At 36.4% G+C, this 23,957-nt stretch overlaps 1 protein-coding gene and 1 long non-coding RNA gene across 3 annotated transcripts in view; one reads left to right on the top strand and one right to left on the bottom strand.

The window, feature by feature from the left end:
• The window catches only part of LOC134808123 (uncharacterized), a 174,239-nt gene extending 155,594 nt beyond the window's left edge, over window positions 1-18,645 (top strand). Inside the window, exons 3-5 of the long non-coding RNA XR_010150440.1 lie at window positions 7,207-7,312; window positions 15,647-15,849; window positions 18,290-18,645. This is a non-coding gene — a long non-coding RNA (uncharacterized LOC134808123). The remainder of the gene's footprint in view (window positions 1-7,206; window positions 7,313-15,646; window positions 15,850-18,289) is intronic.
• Window positions 2,657-23,957, bottom strand: part of KCNK2 (potassium two pore domain channel subfamily K member 2) — a 153,447-nt gene continuing 132,146 nt past the window's right edge. For both annotated transcript variants that reach the window (XM_001171677.7, XM_001171649.7), the window contains exon 7: window positions 2,657-4,045. In XM_001171677.7, the coding sequence (XP_001171677.1) occupies window positions 3,728-4,045 (318 nt within the window). In that variant the 3' untranslated portion in view covers window positions 2,657-3,727. The remainder of the gene's footprint in view (window positions 4,046-23,957) is intronic.

A 23,957-nucleotide genomic window follows, 5' to 3' on the forward strand; every position in this document is an offset into this window, starting at 1 on the left:
GGCCAGTTTCACTATGAGAGGAAATTTTATTTTATTTTATTTTATTTTATTTATTTAGTTTTATTTTTTTGAGACAGAGTCTTGCTCTGTCGCCCAGGCTGGAGTGCAGTGGTGCAACCTCCACCTCCAGGGTTCAAGCAATTCTCCTGCCTCAGCCTCCTAAGTAGCTGGGACTACAAGCATGCGCCACCACGCCTGGCTAATTTTTTTGTGTTTTTAGTAGAAATGGAGTTTCACCATGTTGGCCAGCTGCATCTCGAACTCCTGACCTCAAGTAATCCACCCGCCTTGGCCTCCCAAAGTGCTGGGATTACAGGTGTGAGCCACCGCACCTGGCCAGTTTCACTATGGGAGGAAATTTAAGTAAAATCATGCTAAAGCAAATATCACACATTAATTGTAATGGAGTTATGAACGTTCAAATAAAAAAACCCTTTAGTTTATATAAAAACAAAGTCATACTTACATTTTAATAAGAAATGCAAATCACAAATAAGTTACAGCTTTACTAGACCAGCAAGAATTAAAAACAACAAAAAAAGAAAGACAAGTTGATCTAGACCTCTAATTCTTAGGAACAAACAGCTATTTCAAATCTTCAGAATGTCTAAATTTGTTTTTTGGTATTCCATTTAAAACTTTAAGTCTCTTTGAACTTTAAGCTTTAAGAGTCAAATAATTCTACTGATTTTTGACACAGAATTAGATGGGATTTGGTCTTTTATGTCATGTGTTCCTTAAAATTTGAGAAATAAACAAAGCCTTACACACGGTTCTTTCTTTTTTTGAAGGCCAAGATGCACATTATTCAATTTCCTCTTGGCCTCAGAAGTTTTACTTTCTTCTGCATTACAAGAGTGAAATACTATTGGAAAACAAGGTGTGTCACATGGACTATGTAGCACAGTATATAGATCTATGTAAGAAATTGAAAGAACTCCAAAAGAACCACTTTCACATTTAGTGGCTGTAAGGTTGGATAGAGAGCATATTCTAAAATCTACATCTAGGGATATAGATTAGGGAGTCCCTGATACTTTCTGTTCTAGTAGTTTTTTTTCAAATATCTTTCCAGGAAAAACTACTCACTCTTATACTGGCCTAATGGAAAAATAAACTCACTAGAAAATTCCACGTTTTGTCAAAATCTTTATCAAGTTTCTCCCTACAAGAAATAAACAAAATAAAGCTTGAGAAAATAAAAGTGATTTCAGTTCACATAATACACACTGTCTTAAAATTCCCCTAATCCTAAGGGTAATGTGGGGGGCTAGTTTCAGAATACTTACTGAGCATCAAATTGTTTAGGAATTAATCAATAAATCTATGTAGGATACGAACAAGGTAAGTAGTCCAAACATTTGTGGTATAAGGTCTAGAAGATCGGTTGCTAACTATCTTCTTTAGACTTCAATACCACCAGGATGCTTACTTGTCTTTTTCTTACAAAAAACACATTCAGGCACCTGTGTTCAGCATTCAGTCTACTTCAGTGTCAAGACAAGGTCTAACAATGATAAAATATGGCATAAATATATGGTAATATAATAGAAACAATCTTGAATCTATATGCGATTTCAAATATCTTATTTCAAAAATGAATTTCAGTATATTTGGTTTTAGTGAGTAGCCACTGAGGAAAACAGTCTGCATGTATTTAGCAAGGGTAGTATCAATGCATCAAAAATATTTCTTAAATATTTTGAATAAAGGAGGGACACAAACTCAGCATGAAAAGTGACATCCTGGAGTTCTACCTACCTAGATCATATCCGAATTCTCAGCAGCAAGCACGAGACTCAGAAAATGCTGACTTTAATTACAAACTTTATTTGTCAATACAATTCACAGTTTATACATGGCGCATTCCACCATATAAATTTTCGGAACAGTTATTTGAGGAAATGGGTGTAGCTTTCTTTCTAAAAGAGCCTGACTTTCTAAAATTTTGGTTGGATTTTTTTTAACTTTATAAAAGTACTTTTAACAAATTAATTGAATATTTACATTTCTAGCTTAAATTTAAATTTTGGAAAATAAGCGTCTATTAGTTTATTTGCTTCTTTTAAAGATTCTGGGTTTATTTTTCAAGACCCTAATCTGAATGCCACTTATTCAGATACAGCTCCCACTCCCACACACAAAAAAGTAAAAGAAATCAGTTTGCAATTATATTTAGGGAAATTATTTTCTTTCTGCATTTTAAAAATTATATATATATACAATGTACAGCAGATCTAAGTATGAAAATAAAGGAAAGGGTAGCAATTTACGGGGTGCATTTACTGAATTTTTTCTGAATCTTGGAACCATCCAAAGAATTACAGGATATAAAATTAAACTAAAAAGAATAATCAGCCTCTTTTATGTGAAAAAAAAAACACAGCAAACTCTCAAAATTTAAATTGTGCTATAACAGCTTTTTCTCTAATGTCAGAGATGAATTATGCCTGCAATCTGCATTTTTCCATGTGCAAAGTCACAGTGATCCCAACTTCAACTTCTGCCCTCACAGCCAAGTCACAACTCCAAAAGTATACCTACAGAAGGCTAGGACTGTGCCCTGCACTCACCACTGTGCCACCTCCTCTCATCTGGCAAAAGTCACCCAACGAAAAGAAAATTATATAAGCCTTTCATACATCAAAAAGCAATTAGAAGCTGGCAGTATACTGTTTATTAGCAAATACTTGTAACACATTGTTTTGCTATTTTCTTTCCATCAGAATGATAATTCACACCCACTGTTTTAAATCCCCTCCAATAATATCCATTTTTAACAGTTTTCTTCTGTCAGGTCATTTATATAGATAGATAGATAGATAGATTTTCTTCTTCTGCCTTTAAAAATGTATAGTTATTAATAAATGATAAATTCCAAATACTGCCAGGAAAAAAGGGGATTGTTTGCGAGCAGCCAATTTTACCAGCCTGGTCATAATTACACTGTATATATGTACCACTGGTACCTGAGTCAAATAAATACTCAGAGGGGCCACCTCTGCACCTCATTTCTCTGCAGTGCCTTTAACGCTAGGCAACGCTGAGTGTTGCTTCAATGTCCATCTAATTTGGCATCTATTTCATCTTCGGGCATCATCACTTCAGTCATTTTACACACTGTTTCCAGCAGGGTATGGTATTCAAATGGGAGAACTGGGGTAAAAGACTGCAGAGGTGAGCCTAGGGGTGGGGGCAGGGAAGGAGAAACCACACATTAGCTAGAGAGGTTCTGTTTCTTCATAAGATAAGGCACTGACAGAAAATTTCTTAGGTAAAAGGCTGCATAAGAATTTCTTGTCATTTACAAAAAAAAAAAATTGTTGTCGTCCATAAATTGTCCTCTAGGCTCAGTTAGGTAGACCCTGAAAAGTTAAGAACTGATCCCTCAAAGCTACATTGTTACCAGAAACAATTCTCATTCATTCTGAGGCCTTATGGCACATTAGGGAAAGAGAGAGGAAAACAGTCTGGGCACAAAAAGGCATCAGACATTGCTTGTCATTCCACTCATCAAAGAAAGTGGACCGTTCAACAAGCATCATCAGAAAGAAAGTGCTGGCTCAGAATTCCAAATTCTCTTGATGATAGATGACCATGATGGGTGTATCTATTTTGTTCCCCCTTTGAGCTCATGCACAATTTAAAAAATGCTACCAGCAACAGTCATAAAGAGCATAGAGAAGTCCTCACCTATGGCTATGCCTAAGGTTATTTAAAGAGAGGGCTATTTGATGTTCTCAATCACAGCAATCTCTTCACCAGCACAGTGTGGCGTCAAACCATTCAGATAGATACTCTCAGTCTTCAGTAAGGGAGGCAAGACATCCCTCTCGCTGGTCAGGTGGTTCACTGACAGGGTCCTCCTACAAGGAGTCAGCTCCTGATTGTGGTTTCCAGCCAGTTCTGCCGAGAGCTTCCGCTTGATGGAGGTGGCCCGCTGGAACTTGTCATAAATCTCCACACTCAGTCGCCTCCTGGTTTCTTTGAATTCGGCTGTGACGTTGGCTGTCCACTCAGCAGCGTGTGCTCTGAACTCTCCCACCTGGAACATACAAGCAGAGAAAAGATAAAGATATTGACATGCCGATCAACATTTTCTATGCTTTATCTTCAGTTCATTTTATTTTGGGATTTTAAAAAGAAGAGTGGAGTAGTCTTTTACAGCACTGGTGGTCTGAGAATTGATGAAATTAGGCAGGGTATACACAGCAGGATTCTATCTTATATTGATATAGCTCTAAAATTAATCTATGAACTTAAACTCTATGAATCAAACAATATTTCAGGGGCTCTACATGTGCTTGGTTTTTATTCATGAATCCTGTCATTGAAATTTTTGATGCTGTAAAAAGGCAATCTCTAGCTTTTTAAAAACATTTTTAGTATTTTTTTCACTTGTATCTAATTTCAAGAAGTATTGGAATGTACAAAGGGCAGTAAGATATAGTAGAAGAAGCAAGGCAGAATAAGAGAGTCTGCAATATGAACCCAGGTGACCTTGTTTAGTTCTGAAAACAGCAATGCTGTTTGATCAGATGTGAACCTAGTTTTCAGAGATCAGAAAAGGTGTGTGCAAGAGCGTTGTATCCAACCTCATACTGGTCATTTAGGAATTCTCCTTTTCCTAACTAAGCAACAAAATATTTTGTTTCTGCTTTCAGGGAATGCAAATAAATAATAACTGTTAGGTCCACCTTGAAGCCCACTTGGGAAACAGTTAAACCCAAGGCACAGTTTCTCAAAAAGTGTTTGTGGAATCCGTGAAGTTACTCAACCTGTGGGCTGCCACCTCCTCAGCTGTAGAACAGACATCTTCACAGTACACACCTAACAGGATGGCTGAGCTAATGAACTTTACAAACTGCAAGATGTTATGCATTTATTATTATGTAGTTATCTTTTGAGAATTAAAGAAAAAAAAATGTGCCATCGATCACCCTGAGTCCATCAGACATTTTCTTTGACCTCTTTCAAAACTGCATCCGTATGTTTGTATCCTAAAACAGAAAATATGACCAATCGTATGGGAATCTTTATAATCCTCTTAACTAACCAGAATTTAATAATCTAGACTGTCACTTAAAATAATCTCCTAATATGGAACAACTCCTCCATTTTCTTCTAGCACTTCTGCTTTCAGCTTGGGAAACCCACTGAACTCATTTCTTAAGTGACCCAGGCTCTCGTTTGCTTCACAAGCAAACAACTACAGCTCTGTTTAATGTGTTTAATTTTTGCCCTCTTGATTTTTCTTTTAAAAAATCAACAAAGGAAATATAACTGATAGTTTCTAAATGTTTACACTCATCTGAATTATTGGAGGGGATAGATATGTACGTATATTATAATATGATATGTACACATACTTGGAAGTAAGGCTATAGATATAAATGTGTGTGTGTGTACGTGTGTGTGTGTGTGTGTGTGTGTGTGTGTGTACTCAAAAACAGAAATGAAACTTCAAATATCCAAGGTGGATAGGAGGATGGTACATGGCAAATCAACTCTTTTTTTAATCCACACATAATCATACAGACACATACATTTGGGGATCTATTTTTTATTTTAACAGGCCTTTTATTTCCTAGTTATACTGTCTTAACAAGAAATAATTGCTTGATATCTAGCTCTGAAAAAAAAGCAAAGCTGGAAAAATGAGAACTCTATGGCATGTAGAATCAGCAAAATCAAGCTTTCCTTAACCACTGAGGCAACTTAGGGGAAGCTTGCTGGGAAAGGGGTGCAAATCTACAGGAATTTATCCTGGAGATACTTACTGTTCCTATAAGGGATCCTGTCCAACTATACTTAGATATAGAACTGATTACTAAACATGTAATTCTGTTTTGGGGGGACTCCCAGGTTAGGAAGGCATAGGCAGTATCTATCAGTGGTAGCACCCAGTCATTCGGATTTGGCTCCTACAAATTTCATGCACACTTACAAATAAACCCTCCCACAGTTTATATTATTTTTCTATTTTTTACCTAAGTCATGTCTCAAGTCTTGGGGCACAGTCAGAACTGATGGATCTAAAATGAAATCTATTCCATCAGCTTTATTTTGGTTACCACCAGCCTCTTACCTCACAGCCAGTCTTTCATGAACAGAAGGGCTGTAGACTTTCACAGAACCCGCCACCACTTTACTTTGGTAATTGTCTTCTTTTTTGTGTTATCTTAAAAAATATGTTTTTAATATAAAAGTAATAGGCTTTGTGCATCAAAATTCAAATGTTCACCTATATACTTGCTAATTTTCTGTCTTTTCTAATGAGAATGTAAGCTCTATATACATCCTCAGCACCTAGAACCTCGTATGTGGCACATTTCCAATAAGTACCTGTTAAATGAATAAATTTATCACTGGAAATACACATACTCTGTAATCTCATACCACAATGATAGTAATTGGCAGTATTATTTATAGCACACATGCTATCAATTGTTTTTCTTCTATCTGTAGACACTAATCTTACTTTCTGCCTCTTCCATCTCAATTGTCATCAACATTTTGCAAAAAAAGGTCTTATAGTACACACATTGTTTTGTACATAGCTTTTTTCTCATCGAATTTTAGTCCTTTTTTCATGTTAGTACTCATTATTTCAGCTCATAGTTTATATCAGCCACCTAGCACTCCCCAAGGATAATGGCTATGGCATGATTTAATCATTCCCCTATTGATGAACATTTGGATAGATTTAATTTTTTTAGCTATTACAAATAACACTTCAGTGAATATTCTTGTACCTACACCTTTGCTAATGTGTACAAAGTATTACCGCAAGTGGAAACACTGGGTCGAAAGGCATGAGTATTGATATGGCTTTGCTGTGTTCCCACCCAAATCTTATCTTGAATTGTAGTTCCTATAATTCCCATGTGTCATGGGAGGGACCTGGTGGGAGGTAATTGAATCACTGGGGTGGGTCTTTCCCGTGTTGTTCTCATGATAGTGAATTAGTCTCACGAGATCTGATGGTTTTATAAAGGGGAGTTCCCCTGCATTCGCTCTCTTGCCCGCTGCCATGTAAGAAGTCCCTTTGCTCTTCCTTTGCCTTCTACCATGATTGTGAGGCCTCCCCAGCCATGTGGAACTGTGAGTCCATTAAATCTCTTTCTTTATAAATTACTGAGTCTCAGGTATGTCTTTACTAGCAGTATGAGAACAGACTAATACAAATATTTTCTGATTTTGCAGACACTGATTTTCTGTCTGATTTTACTGGAGAGGCAGAATAATGTGCTGGATCTAAACCTCTAAGTTTGAATTCTGGCTCCACCACATATTCATTGTGTGTCTTAGGGTAAGTTTTTTAATGTCTTTAGCCTCAGTTTCTCCTGTGAAGTGGACGAAACCACGGAATCCTCCCTATAGAGTTGGTATAACAATCAAATAAGTTAATATATTTAAAAGAGCAACACCGAGCACATAGCAGGCACTAGATACACATACAAAATTTTACACAATCTCATGACATAGACCTGTATTACCAGTGAGAGTCCTTTTCATTATGCGTTTATTGCATAATATTTATTGCATACTATTTATTGAGGATTATTTTCAGACTCAGAATTCCCAGCAGCCTCACCATTTCTTTTCTGCACACTTAGGTATAACCTTTGCATTTTTGTAGCAAAAAGCACCTTATCATTGGCACCTGCATAGAAAGTATTTTAAATGTTTTTATCATCTCTTTATTGCAATTTGAATCTTAAGTGGTCCCGATAAGTTGGACAAAGAATGAAAACCTTTCTTAGACTTGACTGAATTTTCTCGAGAAGTTTCACAAAGTCACCGTGATCTCACAGGTTTGCACTAATGGCAAACACACAGGAAACAGGAACATGTAGAGCCAAGTGCTTCTACCAGTTAGTGATTCCTGCCAATTAGGAAAAGGCTGAATGCAAGAAAAGCTCAGACTTGTTGGAGTCCATAAATTATTAATACTTAGTTATCTTTAATTGCATTCAATTTCTGTCAGAGGCTGGTATTTTTGTCTAATTTTGGAAACTTTTTTTTCTCATTTCTGTAGAATTCCCAGAGGTGGAAAAGTAAACTCTGCAAATCATAAAAGCTGTAGTAACAATCTGTCAGAAATGGGGTGGGACAGGTGGGGGGATGAATGGGAGCCTCACCTTCTAGCTCTATAACCACATTCTATGTGCCCACAGCCATGCAATTTAACCTTCTTTGAGCTTCAGATTCCTTACCTACAAAATAGGGCTAATAACCTATTTCACAGGACAAATGAATGAGATATATATATATGGCCATATATATATATACACACACAGCCATATGTGTGTGTGTGTGTGTGTGTGTGTGTATGTGTATGTGTATATATATATATATATATATATATATATATATATATATATCTACAGCCATGAGCTACATGATTTTTTGGTCTGCATATACAGCAGTGATCCAATAAAACTATAATACTATATTTTTACTGTACCTTTTCTATATTTAGGTATGTTTAGATACACAAATACTTACCATCGTGTTACAAGTGCCTGCAGTATTCACTACAGTAACATGCTGTAAAGATTTGTAGCCTAGGAGCAATAGGCTATAGTATACAGCCTAAGTGTATAGTAGGCTATACCATGTAGGTTTGTGTAAGCACACTCTATGATGTTGGCACAATGGTGAAATTGCCTAATGCCACATTTTCTCATAACATAGCTCCATCTTTAAGCAATGCATGACCGTGTGTGTGTGTGTGTGTGTGTGTATACACACACACAGATATATATAGATATATATAGATAGATATCTGTGTGTATATATATCTATATATGTATATATATCTATATATGTATATATATCTATATATGTATATATATCTATATATGTATATATATCTGTGTGTGTGCATATCTGTGTGTGTTCTCAAAATATAAAGGGCTACACAATTATTAATTATGATGATAGGTGAAGATGATATGGTTTGCCAAGGGTGCTTTAATTATTTATTACTTCTAAGGCCTAATCGTCTTTTAGAGGAGTGTAGGGCAAATTCATGCTATATAGAAATCTACCCTATAGTGGGTTACATTAAGGTGAGGATACACTGCCTCAATTTCCTAAAGATACTGAAAACAATACATTGACTCATAAAAGTGTGCACTTGGGCAACTCATCTAAACCACCAATAATGGTATCTGTTCCTTTTTAAAAAAAAAATCTTTTTTTTTTCTTTTTTCACTTTTTTTTCTTTGTTTTGAGACAGGGTCTCACTCTGTCTTCCAGTCTGTGGCATGATCATGGCTCACTGCAGCCTTGACCTCCTGGGCTCAAGCAATCCTCCTGGCTTAGCCTTCCAAGTAGCTGGGACTATGGTGCATGCCCCCATGCCCAGCTAATTTTTTTAATGTTTTGTACAGATAGAGTCTCCTGAGATTGCCCAGGCTGGTCTCAATCTTGTGAGTTCAAATGATTCTCCTGCCTTAGCCTCCTAAAGTGCTGGGATTACAGGTGTGAGCCACAGTACCCAGCCTGTTCCCTCTTTGTTGTACCCTTTCTACTATTATTTACAATACTTTAGGAATATAACTGCCCAAACCCAAAGCTTGAAAATCAGGAGAAAGAAAAGAGAAAATAGAGGAGTCCCTCAAAAACTAAACCAAGGCAAGAAAGAATTAATCATTCACATTCAAAAAAAAGAAAAAAGAAAAACAATCTTGACCTTATAAGATTATAGCAGGGGTATCTAATCCTTTGACTTCTCTGGGCCACATTAGAAAAAAAAGAATTGTCTTAGGCCACACATAAAATACACTAACACTAATGATAGCTGATGAGCTAAAAATAAATATATTGCAAAATATCTCATAATGTTTTAAGTTTATGAATTTATTTGGGGCTGTATTCAAAGCTATCCTGGGCTGCATGCAGCCCCCGGCCCATGGGTTGAACAAGCTTGGTTTATAGCAATGTAGTCATTATTCCCAAGTAACACATAATCCCCTAATGTACGGACTCATATCTTTTCCTGGTGATAAAATTGTCTTCTCAAACTCTAAAGATGCTTTTTTGTTTTTGAAGAAATTCAAAAATAAGTTCCTGAGAATATCACATTTATATAAGTAAAATGTTTTCTTAATAGAAATAATGCTTTTGGTGTTCTGGATAATTAAAATTAATCCTTGTGCATTAAAATACTTTTGCTTCATCAGATTTTTATAAAAAAATTTCAGCAACTTAATCAAATAGTGTTTCATCTTCCTATGACCAAGCAATCTGCATTACTTACTAAACCAAGCTGAGGACAAAAAGTGAGGAAAAACAGCTCCAAAAAATCACAATGAATGTTCCTACAGGTCATGTAATTTACGGAAGAAAGAGGTCTTTACTGGAATTCCATGTATTCTTAACTTTCACATGATGCTCACAGCCCAGGTGATCTGATGTACAAAAGAAAGGGAAGGAAATGGAGTGCTATATATAAACAGGCACTTGTTCTCCGACTCTACTGGAACTGTTCTCATCCACCTCACTAAGTTCTCTGTCCTTAACTCGCCGGATCTTCACAGCTGCAAATGGCACTGCTCCGTCCCTCCCAATCAGTGTTTGCTCTTAGTTTCTGAGTCAGCACACTCTCATGGCTGTTGTCTCACTGTTCGGGTCAATTTTCTCAATCATCTTTGTAGCTTCATTTTCCTTTACCCTCCTCCTTAACTACCTTTGTTCTGCAGGGTTCTATTTTCATTCTCCCGGATAATCACATCCTTCCGATTGTTTCAATTACCATCTATTTGCTGATGACTCCAAAATCCATATTTCTAGGTCAAATCTTTACTGAATTCCGCATCTGTATAACTGACTGCTTATTAAGCCTCTTCACTTTCGATGGCTCCCAGGCATCTCAAACTTATGTCCCTAAGTGAAATCATTTAACTTCTTTAACTTTTTTTTTTTAACTTAATATCACATCATGGTACCACTAAGTTTCCTAAGGTGAACTTCAATATAATCCCTTGCTCCTCCTCTTACTGAATCTTACATCAAGTTCTTACTCAGATTTGTTCATTAAAGCAAATCTTACAACCAGCTCCAATTCTTGCTTATTTACCTCTTTTCCTCTCAATTCCTTCACTTCTTTCCATTCCTGTTGTCAAAACCGTGGAAGAGTCCACCATTTTGTCTCATGTGTATTACTTCTGTGGTCTGCTAACCAATCTTGCTGACTTAATTCCCTATCCCCTCAAATGCATTCTCCACGCAGCCGCCAAATTGCCCTGTAATGAACACAAATCGACCTAGTACTTTCCCCTGCATAAAACCAATTGATGCCTGTTTCACTTACAATAAAGTTCCAACTCTTTAAAGTGACTCATGTAATCTAGGGCTTACCTGCTGTTTCAGCCTCAATTCTAATTACCATCCCTCTCAAACTCCATGTCGGGGGCCATCCTGAACGTTTCTTTTATTTCCTCAAAATTCTTCTCTTTCTTTTGCCTTTGTTCATTCATTGCCTGTTTTTCTCTCATCCAGAATGCTGTTTCCCAGTCCCTCTCTAGGATATTTCCTACTCATGCTAAACTGGACATCCTCATGGAGCCATTTCCCAATCCTCTAGAATACATTAGAATCATTTGCTAGTTGTGCCCATACCCCTCTGTACTTCCCTAGCATTGCTGCTCAACACAACTTACTACAATTACTAGTCTGATTGCTCTCCTGACTTCATGACACTAGAGAGGATATGTCCACCATATTCTATTCAGTATTCCCAGCTCCTAGAAGAGTGTACATAGTTAGAATTCAGTCAGTACTTGTTGGACAAATAAATGGGTAAGTGAATAAAGGACAAATGAATCAATCACATTTTTGATACACAATCCAGTACAAAGAATCTGCTTCCTGGTTGACTCTGATGGGATAATCTTGATCCTCTCAGCAGGAAGATGCAGCCGGTGAAAAGCACTGACTCATAGCCATCTCTATTCATAGTAAAGGTCCAAAATATGTTTCCTCAAACTAACTTTTTAGTCATTGCAGAGACTCCTCAGCATTCTAAGAAGCCTATGATGCTAATATCTCATTCTTAAAGTGAAGAACATCACGCCTATTGTATATATAGATCTTTTAAATCAGATTTTCTTTCTTTCTTTTTTCCTTTCTCCTTACCAGCCCTCTAACTCTTTTCACCTCTCTCACCACTTTTCATGACAATATCTCACCAGGCTATTCCAGAACCTGAGCTTTATCATCTTTACGGAATGCAATCTTTGAAGTTAAAGAAAGGTTGGCCAGGCGCGGTGGCTCATGCCTGTAATCCCAGCACTTTGGGAGGCCGAGGTGGGTGAATCGCGAGGTCAGGAGATTGAGACCATCATGGCTAACATGGTGAAACCCCGTCTCTACCAAAAATACATAAAATTAGCCAGGCGTGATGGCACGCGCCTGTAGTCCCAGCTACCCAGGAGGCTGAGGCAAGAGAATCGCTTGAACCCGGGAGGCGGAGGTTACAGTGAGCCGAGATCACGCCACTGTGCTCCAGCTTGCAGACAGAGTGAGACTCTGTCTCAAAAAACCAAACAAAACAACAAATAAAAAACAAGACAAACAAACAAAAAAGATACGTTAACAATTTCACTTCAGAAGAATCACTAACATCTTCCTCTGCAACTATAAATGTTAATCCTCTGATAGCTTTTCAATGGAGCAAAGTATCATGATTACAGAGGCCTAGAATCTGCCTCCTCAATAATGGTTCCAAACCTTACTGTCCTCAGGTTATCTAACATATCTCAAATAATGTCAAGAAAGCCCTTGTCATGGTGGCAACATAATTTAAAAACAAGCACTTGCCATATTTCAACATTTTTAGAGTAATTTTCCTGAAGTACGTAAGATCGATAGGGTGGCCTAAGAAGGATAAAAGTTCTCTATTCTAGAAGTTTGAAATGTGTGAAATTTACAGTAAGCTCAGTTATAACCACAAGGAATATTTACTACTCCATTGACTCCAGTCAGCTACGTGGCCAATTTTTTGAAGGTAAGGACCATTGTTCTGTTTCTTATCAAGTTCAACCTTCCTTCCTACCCTCTCCACACTGCAACATCTTGGATAGTGCTGTGAGTATAGTAATTTAATAAAATAAGTTTAGTCTTCCCAACTAGATGGTAAGTTAATGACAGAGACTATGCATTCTATCAATTTCTTCTCCTCATAAAAGTACCCAACATGGTAATTTGAATAGACCAGATTCCTACATACATTCTAACTGACTGGTAAGAGAAATCTGTGACCATTGACTGACATAGCCCTCCTCCTGTACAAAAACATTCTGGAACTTTCATATAAAGGTGATATTTGCATAGGTTCTCTACCAGTGTGTGTTGGTACGGCCTGAAGAGAAAGCAACTTATAAACCAATTTTAATCAGACTAAAATCTTCATATCCTTTGATAAAAGTCAATAATTTATAGAAATTAATTCTGACCATGAATTTCCAGCAAAGGAAAAGGCAAGTATGTAAGAAGATATTCTTTGAGCCATATTTTTAATAGCATAATCTTGAGGCTAATAAATGTCATGTATGAAGTCAATGTTTATGAGAAGCCTGTCAGCTACAGAAACCATTTTTCTTACTACTATGGTTGTATTAAGTAAACTGATAAAAAAATAAAATTGCATTTTTACCAACTGATTACAGCTTTATAAAATAATGGATGCATATCATGATATACAAAGTACATAAAAATGGAAACTATGGATTTTAGCAATTACCTGTTGAATATCTATTATATGCCAAGTCCTGGGCTTAGTGTTGGCTTTCTTGAGGTAAAAAGTTATTTAAGTAGTATTTTTATTCCCTTTTAAGTCTCCCTTTACTGGTGTTATATTATGCAGTATATAGCATATCCAGCCCTAAATAAACCTTGGGGAGGCAGAGTTCTTTATGAGGTGCTATTTATTTGCTCAACGCAACCTAAGTATCAGAAGTAGACTGCAATTGCCCCTAGGAATTTCTCTGATTCAGATATCACAGTAAAAAAATACCTGAAGAAGGTATTTAATTTTCAATGGTATAAAGAAATTTTAAAATGATTGAGATTATTTGAGTCTATATTTCCAAATTGTAGCTCTACATTGTTGACTAAACTGTAATTCATTATATTTTACTACACACACGAGTGTGATAAAGGGTAGTTGCCAGTCCTGAATTTCATGTTTGCATAATGTTTTCACTTTTGTAAGTTTCCTTGGCTCCCTCTAGCTCTACTCCAGGTCATTTGAGTAGTTATTTCCTTGTCACAAAAAGTGTAACATGATTTAAAGAAAATTTTCAGTCTTTTCAGTTTGAAAAAAATTTTTTTCATTGCATTTTTTAAGTGGTCTTTATTAACTGCATTTCTAAGGAGATGATTTGCCTCCAAACAACTCTGCAAAATGCCAACTCCCTATTTTTGCAAGAAAGTAAAGCCAATTTTTGAGGAGCAGTACTTCTTAATACTTTCTTTCTGCCTCTGCTGTTTTTGAGCCATGCGTCTGCAACATGAGTAGGTATCATCCTACCATGACTTTTGATAGAATAGCGTCCAGAGTCCGTTTCATGTAAAAATGTTTTCTCCACATGGCAGAAATTATTGTCTCCCCTCTAAGTGGGGTTACCCACTTAGAATTTCATTGTTGAATTTCTAATTTTGAATTTAGAATTTCATTGTTGAATAGTAGCTAATACCCAGGAGGTTCTCCAATTTTAGATAATGCTGTTGCATGAGTCCTGTTTTCCATAAAACTCAGCAATCTCCAAGAGATTGGACATCGTTTCATTTTCAATATGCTGCTTAACTTATCTATATAAACTTAGACAACTCCTCAAATTTAGGCTAATTCTAAACAAAATTATTTACTTAGCTTAATTATCTATTTCACTTTGACTTTCAGAGCCATCCAAAGCTTTGTCCTCCTGAACAAGGCTTTCGCACTTCCATGCCTTTCCATACATTGGAAAACCAACATTCTCTGCTTCAGTTTTTTTTTTACCCAGCATACTTTCCCCAACTACCTGTGAGCTTTGAAATCCTGCAATACTCTTTATAGAGTTTTGATTTCTGGTCATGAATAAAAGTGTAAAAATAAAATTTTCTAGTTTTCTAAATAGTCCATCTCCAAAAGATGACTGTCCGAACAGCATTATTACAATTATTTGCAGTCAGCTACCTTAGAATAGAAACATGTGGTGTGATTTGGAAATGTGAAAATAGCAATTCTTCCAGGTGTTCTATGGTAAGAAAGCAATTCATATTTTATTTCTCTCAAAGCCCCTTCCACCATGCATTCCTTTGACTCAGGGCCTTCCCTTCTCACTTTATGTACAAGGTCACTTTTTTTCCCTTGCAGTCCTACAATCTTGTCCTAATCAGTTTCTTCCTATGGAGCTTACCCTGCCTTATCTATATTTTTCATTTGAATTGGCTATACTTTCTCTTCTTAAGTAATCTTCAACTGACTATAAACTGTCATTTGTCAAAGGTAAGCCAGTCCCTGTCCCAGAATCATCACTAGATAAGGGATTTCTACCTGAAACTCTGTAAGGTTTTTCCAATTACCAACAGCCAACTCAAGTATCGATAATACTTGTAAGAGTTTTGACTTTTTTTTTTTTTTTTTTTTTAGAAAAGAGCTTATTCTGTACAGATATAATCATTGTTTTTGATGTGGGGAACCTTTTCCACCTAACGGATGGCTTCAAAAGAATCTGAAGCAAAGCTGAGAATTTAGGATTTAAGAATGACCATTTGGAAATTTTCTTCACCAGAAATAAAACTACTGAAGTCTTCCTGATCTTTGACCGGGATTTTTTCCTGTCCCTTTTGGAGGTGGTATTTTAATTTTAATTTGCTTTTCTCAGTGCTCGAATGCTTATATACCTTAATGCTTTGAAGAAAGTTAAATATTAAAAGTAGCTGAGTTAAAAACATCCCTCTAGCTAAATTTGTAAAAATAATTAGAAGCCTACTTTGCATTCCAATTTCAGCGGTTGCCTAGACTAAAATTCCTAACAATTATCATTAATTCATTTTCTAAAATATTGACATTTCATTGTATTGTTGAACTGTGCTGGTAAAAGGAACATTTCCAATTATTCTCTTTACCAACCAGGTTTAAAGAAAAAAAAAAAGCCTAAAAGGATTATTTAAGTATCACATTATCTTGACAGAACAGTACATGATGTTTTCTCTGGTTTTCAGAGAAGTATATGTAATATTCATAAGGTCTTCTTAACCTAACCTGCTTTTTTTGGCTAGTAATTTCTCTACTTCTTAATGTTATAAATATTAATGTAATTGTGTAAAGATTAATTACAAGAGTACTTAATCTTTTTAAATAAAGACAATGTCAAGAAAAATAACACTAAGGTTTATAGCATTATTTTAAATAATATCTTTCTTCCAAAAATGTCTAAGTATGAAATACAGTGTTAACTGTCTTAATGATGAGGTGTGGCTGCAAAATCAAACACTCACTTGTTGCGGAGTAAACTCAACTTATTTTTGTCATCATATCACTGAGCATCCTTGAAATTCTCTTCACTGCTCTGCTATTGGGGTTTCTTTAACAATCCATTTTATGAAGCTCATCCAAATTACACAATATCTTATTGCATTGTAAAGATGATAATATAGTTTGGATAGTTGTCCCCACCCAAATCTCATGTTGAATTGTAATCCCCAATGCTGGATGGAGGTGGGGACTGGTGGGAGATGTTTGGGTCGTGGGGTCATGGGGGTGGATCCCTCATGGCTTGGTGCTGTTTACACGGTAGTGGGTTCTTACGAGATCTGGTCATTTAAAAGTGTATGTCACCTCCCACCCCACTCTCTCTTGCTCCTGCTTTTGCCATGTGACATGCCTGCTCCCACTTTGCCTTCCACCATGAGCAAAAGCTTCCTGGGGCCTCCCCAGAAGCAGATGCTTCCTGTACAACCTGCAGAACCATAAGCCAATTAAACTTCTTTTCTTATAAATTACCCAGTCTCAGGTATTTCTTTATAGCAATGCAAGAATAGCCTAAATATAGATGAGGATACTGAATTTCAGAAACAATATAATTTGTGTGCTTAGATAAAATTTCATACACTGTTATATGATTGAGTTATAGTAACTAGATACGGTTGATTCCTGAACAATATGCATTTGAACTGTGTGGGTCTACTTATATGTGGATTTTGTTCTGCCTCTGCAATCACTGAGACAGCAAGACCACCCCCTCCCTTTCCCCCACCTCCTACTAAGTCTACTTAACATGAAGAAAATAAGGATGAAGGCCTTTATGATGGTTCATTTCCACTTAATAGTAAATATATTTTCTCTTTCCTATGATTTTCTAAATAACATTTTTATTTTCTCTAGCATATTTTACTGTAAGAATAAGTACATAATAATTATACAAAATATGTGTTGACTGTTATCAGTAAGGCTTCTCAATAGTAGCCTATTAGTATTTTTTTGTGTGTTTTTTGTTGTCGTTGTTTGTTTGTTTGTTTCTTTTGAGATGGAGTCTCACTCTGTTGCCCAGGCTGGAGTGTAGTGGCGCGATCTCGGCTCACTGCAACCTCCGCTTCCCCAGTTCAAGCAACTCTCCTGCCTCAGCCTCCTGAGTAGCTGGGATTACAGGCACCTGCGACCATGCCTGACTACTTTTTGTATTTTTAGTAGAGATGGGGTTTCACCATGTTGGCCAGGCTGGTCTCAAACTCCTGACCTCATGATCCACCCACCTTGGCCTTGGCCTCTCAAAGTGCTGGGATTACAGGTGTGAGCCACCGCGCCCAGCCAAGTAGTTTTTTAAGGAGTCAAAAGTTATACAAAAATTTTTGACTGTGCAGGGAAAGGGGTCAGTGCCCCTCACTCCTGCATTGTTCAAGGGTAAATTGTTATTTGTCAGGACAATGTGGAAACTCTACAAGTACCACTGTCTGATGACCCAGGTGGTAATAGTGATGAGGCGGTGGAGGGTAATCATCTGTTTGTTGTTCAAGTTCTTAAGGTATTCAGAAAATGCCAAGTCAAAAGTAACAACTGAATAAAGAGGTGGGCTGCAACCTTAAAGTCATTTGCCATAATATGCATTCATTATGTATTTAGCAAAACCAAAACATTTAATGATGTTTCAAATCTCATCCAGGAAACCTAGATTTAATAGTATTTATTTATAACAAAACGGCATTTTATGTTCACTGCAGCAATACAGGACCAGTCCACTAAAACATGGTTTTGCTTCCTTTTCTCTTCCTCTCCCTTTTCTAAACAATTCAGCCCCAAAGCAGTGAAATGGAGCAGAACTAGTTAGCCATCCGTGCAGTTGCTTTGGGAGACGGCCATGGTACCAGAGTGAAACGTCAGAGCCAGACCAGCATGAGAAGAATGTCTACTCAAGGGATGGCAGCAGAGTGTGGGTTTCAGAGTCTGAGATGGGTGACGAGGTCAACCCAAAGAGGGAGGCCCAGCACATAGTGTCAGAAACCAAGCAGGGTGGAGAGGGTGTCCCTGCAGGGTTCCTGGTGGTGGCAGTAGCAGCAACTCAAGATTGGCTACACACAAGGAGACTGATCAAATAATATATTGAGAATAACAAGAATCAGAAGCTTCACCATGGATGAGAAAGGAATTACAAATATAAAAAAGCAGAAAACCAGAAGTAACTCTATTATATCAGCTTGGAACTAGAGATACCAGTATGAATTCATGGTTCTCAAAATATATAGATATAAAATAAACAGATATGGAAATATGCGTATGCATGAGTATAAAATATATTCCTTAGCTCTGTCAACTAAGAGTGTGTAAGAGCAGTGATACCCCCATTAGCCATAAACACTCATATATTTTCTCTAAATATTATTGTCCTTTATCCACTAAAAGAAATCATGGCACCTTGGAGAAATGGAGGATTCAGGGCTAAGGTAGAGAAACTGTAAGTTGAGTCTGGAACATCTAATGAGCTGGAGTATAAGGAATTGCTCAAGGAATAATGGGGATATGCCAAAAATTCAGAGAAGTTTCAAGGGGCTCCCAGTGGCCAAGCCTTAGACAACTTGAAGATCAAAATAAATGATTGTAACAGATTATAACCCATTGGATTACGGCAGAAACCCATGAGTCTGTATTCACATAAATAAACAAACAATAAATTGACAGTTTGATGATGAAAGGGATAAACATAAAATCTCAAAATGCCTTTCCAAAAAAAATATGCATTAAATACACAGAGAAAAGAGGAGATTTCCAATGGAAAAGGCTAGCAGACAGCACCTTCTGTCATCTGGTTAATAACATGAGTCATGGGATGAATCAAAATTCTGTGTCACCTGATGGATGCAATGAGAAGAGCTTTCCCTGTGCTATTTAGCCTTATGTTGGGTATCAATTCACTTTGGCATTTATGTTTCAGTGGCACATTTAAGGAGATACATAATAGTTATAATTAAATGTCAGTGTTTAAATTTCAGTGATAATTATATTTTTTCTAACTATTTAACCTAAAATGAAGAATGTATTATTTAAACTAAAATCTTAAAATAGGCATGGACAGGATTGGATCTTCAAAATATCCTCAGAGAGGCCACATGCAACATATATGAAGGCCAGTGCTCTGGAACACTGCTGGGCAACTCTAGTACAAACCTCTTTTCTTTATGAATTATCCAATCTCAGGTACGTTTTACAGCCACACAAGAATGGACTGACACAAATGTCTAGTTGGTAAAATCAAAGATGTACTTCTTTCATCCAGATCTATGTGTCTCTGTGAGTTATCTTTTTCAGACATGACAGCTATTAAATTAATCATCAAAATAAACTGCATGACGAAGCAGAATTGGGATTTGCTACAAGTTTTAAATCCAGATTTGAAAAAATAATGAAGCATACAAATCACATTTCTCCTATTATTAATGTTTAGTGAGAGCAAAAAGGTTTTGTATGATCAATAAGTATGATTAAAATATTTTAGCACTATTTCATACTCATCATTTAACATTTGTACTTTTGCACACATTTTAAACATGTATAATATATTAGTACAGAAACAGTAGTACATCTTTGCAACTTACAGATATGCATACATTGCAGGCACATGCTAAAATTTTTTTTACTACTAATAATTTACAAAATTTGAAGATCATAGGATAAAAGAAAGGAGTTGATGAAAAGTAAGGAGGGAAACAGGACATGTAGGAGGGATGCTACTGTGGTGGACCAGGGAGGTGAAAATGGTAGTTTTGGAGATAGCGAAGCATGCATCAAAGTGGTGGTATAGAGACTGAAAATGGAGGAGAGCATTTACATGCTTTGTTCATGGAATCACTAGGACTTGTGATGCATAAGCCATGGGGGTGAGAAAGAAGACAGCATCAGGAATGACTGAGGATTCTGGCATGAGCTACTGGATGAATGCGGGGTGATATTTACTAAGACTGGGACATTAGAGTAGGACATAGTCGGGTAGCGATACTAGGATTCCATGTGGGTTATGTTAAATTTGAGGTGGTAAATAAGTGGTTGATTTATAAAATATTCCCCTTCCCAGCAGCTCCTGCCATCCTCTTGGGGAAGTTTCCATTTCTATGTCAGTGACTCACCTTCAGACTTCCCAGCACTTTAACCTTTGCTGTAGGTCAATATCCACTCCCATGTTCATAGATTGGATCTAATCTCTGACCACAACTCTAATCATTCCAGCTGTTTTACTCTATTTCCACTATTATCCTATACTGTGACTGCATTAAGTCTTGCAGACATTTGGTCCATTAGTGCCTTAGTGAAGTGGTCCCCTTTTGACTCCTTCCTTCACTCCTCTATTCCCCTGTGAAACATCATCTCTTCACTGTCCAGGGTCTTATGAATTTCTTCTTTGGACTTCTAGCACTGTATCATGGCTACTGGTTCATGTCTATCATCATGTTTCCTATTAGAGTCTGGTCACTGAGGGCTTAGATTGTGTCCTATTCATCTTTCTATCTCTAGCACCAATCTCAGTGCCTGAAATATAATGGCTGCCCAACAGAACTTTAAAACCCTGAATTGTGCAGATAAAATTTACTGCTTTTTCTTTAAACTACCCTAAGTCCATCATAATAATTAAAACAGACTTAACAATGTTCAAAAATCCAGTTTAATAAACTAAAGGTGTTTATTTTAAAATTTAAAGCCATTAAATCTACTTTGTATTCATATTGGAAATTCTATTCCAAGAAGGGACAGATTTCTTTTTCCTGGGAAATCAAGGGAAGAAATTATTTAGGTTTCTTGGGCTAAAGTAGTCTCTGATCTAGTGAGTTACCAGAATTAGTGTCAGTGCAAGTTAGAGATGAGCAGCTGGAGAGTTTAAGAGTGTGAAAGGAAGATGAGAAGTGAGTAATAAAGATGTGAGAAAAGAACAAGTCTTCATTTTGTGGTTCTTTGTTGCTGTTGTTTTCAGAGGTTAATGCATGTATATCTAAACACATGCTCCATTGGTTTAATAATATCTTTATCATATTTAAACTCTGCCTAATCGAATGTGGGAGAAAATATTCAACATGGTTTAAGCAGATCCAGGAAAATGATTTTTCCAGTTTCTTTTTCAAAGGTGAAATTGCTTCCGGAAATTTGTCTTAAAACTCTCCCATGTACAATTGCATGGGCGTGGGTGGTGGACATTTATAGCAATCCTCTGAAATAATTGACAATCCACTGATGAGCCAGTGTTCCCTTTGACACTGGATAAAATGAAATACCCAGGCAGCAAAAGAAATAGAAGCCCAAAGATATTTTCCAAGACTTGCTTTAGATTTGGAAAAAAATAAGTAATGTGTATTGATACATTTATGTCATTGTCCCTGCAGTTAGTCTTTTACTCCTCTTCTTTCTGTTTGCAATGTTATCAATTACAGACCATAACGTTTCTAGGAGGAAAAACACAATCTATATCATTAGCACAGAAGAAACAGCTTTGGTTTAAGACAGGTTACTGCCAGCAATTCTGATCTTAGTCTATGGCTGTGCTGTGCGCTTCAGAGCCACTGCCATTGTGGCTCCTGGGTGCTTTAAATGTGGCCAGTCTGATTTGAGATGTGCTCTAAGTGTAACATACACACCGATTTTGAAGATTTATTATTAAAAAAGAGCATAAAATATCTCATGACTTTTATATTATTCAATATTTACAGTTCAAATGATAGTAGTTTAGATATGCTATTGGGTTAAATACAATATATTATTAAAATTAATTTCACCTGTTTATTTTTACTTTTTTAGTAAGACTATTAGAAAATTAAAATTACATGTGTGGCTTGCATTTCTATTTTTATTGGAAATAGAAATACAACATTCTATATATGATATATAACATATATAACATACAAGTAACATATAGCATATATAATAGTATTATGTATAAAAATACAACATACTATGTTACATATAATAATCTGATATATAAATATATATTATATCATATATAATATACAATATTAATACATTATATGCACTATAGAATATATATTATATATTATCTAATATACAATATTAATATATATTCTATATTAGTGGTTACTTTATGAAGTGCTAGTCCACAGAGCCCTTTCCACACCATCTTTAAACTGGACTACAATAAATCATGCTTTTATTCTTTTATGAATATGTAAAAAAAAAAGTTCAGAAATCAAGAAAATAAACCAAAATTGGAAAACAATGCAAAATCAGAAATATCCCTCATCCTATTTCAACAAGTAAAAGTAGCAGTGAGGGTCTAATAATGCAAAGTATTCATGCACATTAAGTGAATGCTCACAGCTGCCTTTCCCAAACTAAATATAGCACTGCCAAATTAGTTCTACAGCAATGCTGCTCACTGTGCAGGACATGCCCTGTCTTACAAGCATGCTGCTGTATTTTAATTAACTTGGCTAAACTGTAATGACGATGCCTAAGAAACAGGAAGAAAAGGCAGAAAATAAAATAAGGGACAATGGAAATATAGTGGAGGTTACAGGAAGGCAAAGCTTGCATCTCACCCCAGAAGAGTGCAGGGGCTTACCCTGAGCCTGGTGAAACGGATCAGAAGTGCCATGGGCCTGTCTCCCCAGCTGTGTCCATTGATGACTTCTGAATTTGGAATATGGGGAAAAATAATGCCTCTGAATGTAAGGATAAAATATGGGACTCTTCCATTGTGAAAGGAAATCAAAGAGCCTAATACTTTAGTGTCCTTTTAACAAATGTTCCTAAACAGTATCCTAAGGTAGCATGATAGACACACACATGGCCACCCTTTGTCTGTGGCCATCAGAGCTGTCCAAAGCATCTACTTATATTCCATGAAAAGTCAAGGACTGTGACAAGAGAGAAAATGAAATGGAACTCCTTCTCTCCCACTGCTAGTCACCTCAGGCAAACTTTCATATTTAGCACTTATGATATCACTTTATGCTTTAGAGAACATGATTTGACCTATTTTTTTTGTATCCATTTAACAGGGAGCTGTGTTATAATGGGTTTCTGTTAAACCTTGGTCTAGTTATTTTATGAAGCCTGTATTACATCAAGTAATAAAGGGGTAAGAAATATTCAAGAAGGAGACAAGAGGCAGAGGAGAAGCAAAGACAAATTCAAATGCCTCTCCTGGTGCCTTACCAGTATTACCTATTGCCTTTTATTTGGTATTAACTGAAAAAAAAAAAATCCCCCCAGCTTCATTAGCTTCATTATCTCTTATTAAATCAATGCTTAGTGAGAAGAAACTTTTTTGCCTTTGTCTGATTTTAACATCTTCAAGGTTCATAACAAAGTTTCTCAAAGGCTTTAACTATTCCCAAGTTTCTCTCTCACTAGCCTCCTTATCTTCTTTCTTTCAGATGTAAAAGTTGGTTGCTCATGCATTTCAAATAACGGAAGATAAAAACTGCCAGAGAAAGAGAAAGCAGGAGAGAATTAACCAGTTCAT

This window comes from Pan troglodytes, chromosome 1, assembly GCF_028858775.2.
Source record: "Pan troglodytes isolate AG18354 chromosome 1, NHGRI_mPanTro3-v2.0_pri, whole genome shotgun sequence".
Lineage (NCBI taxonomy): Eukaryota > Metazoa > Chordata > Mammalia > Primates > Hominidae > Pan > Pan troglodytes.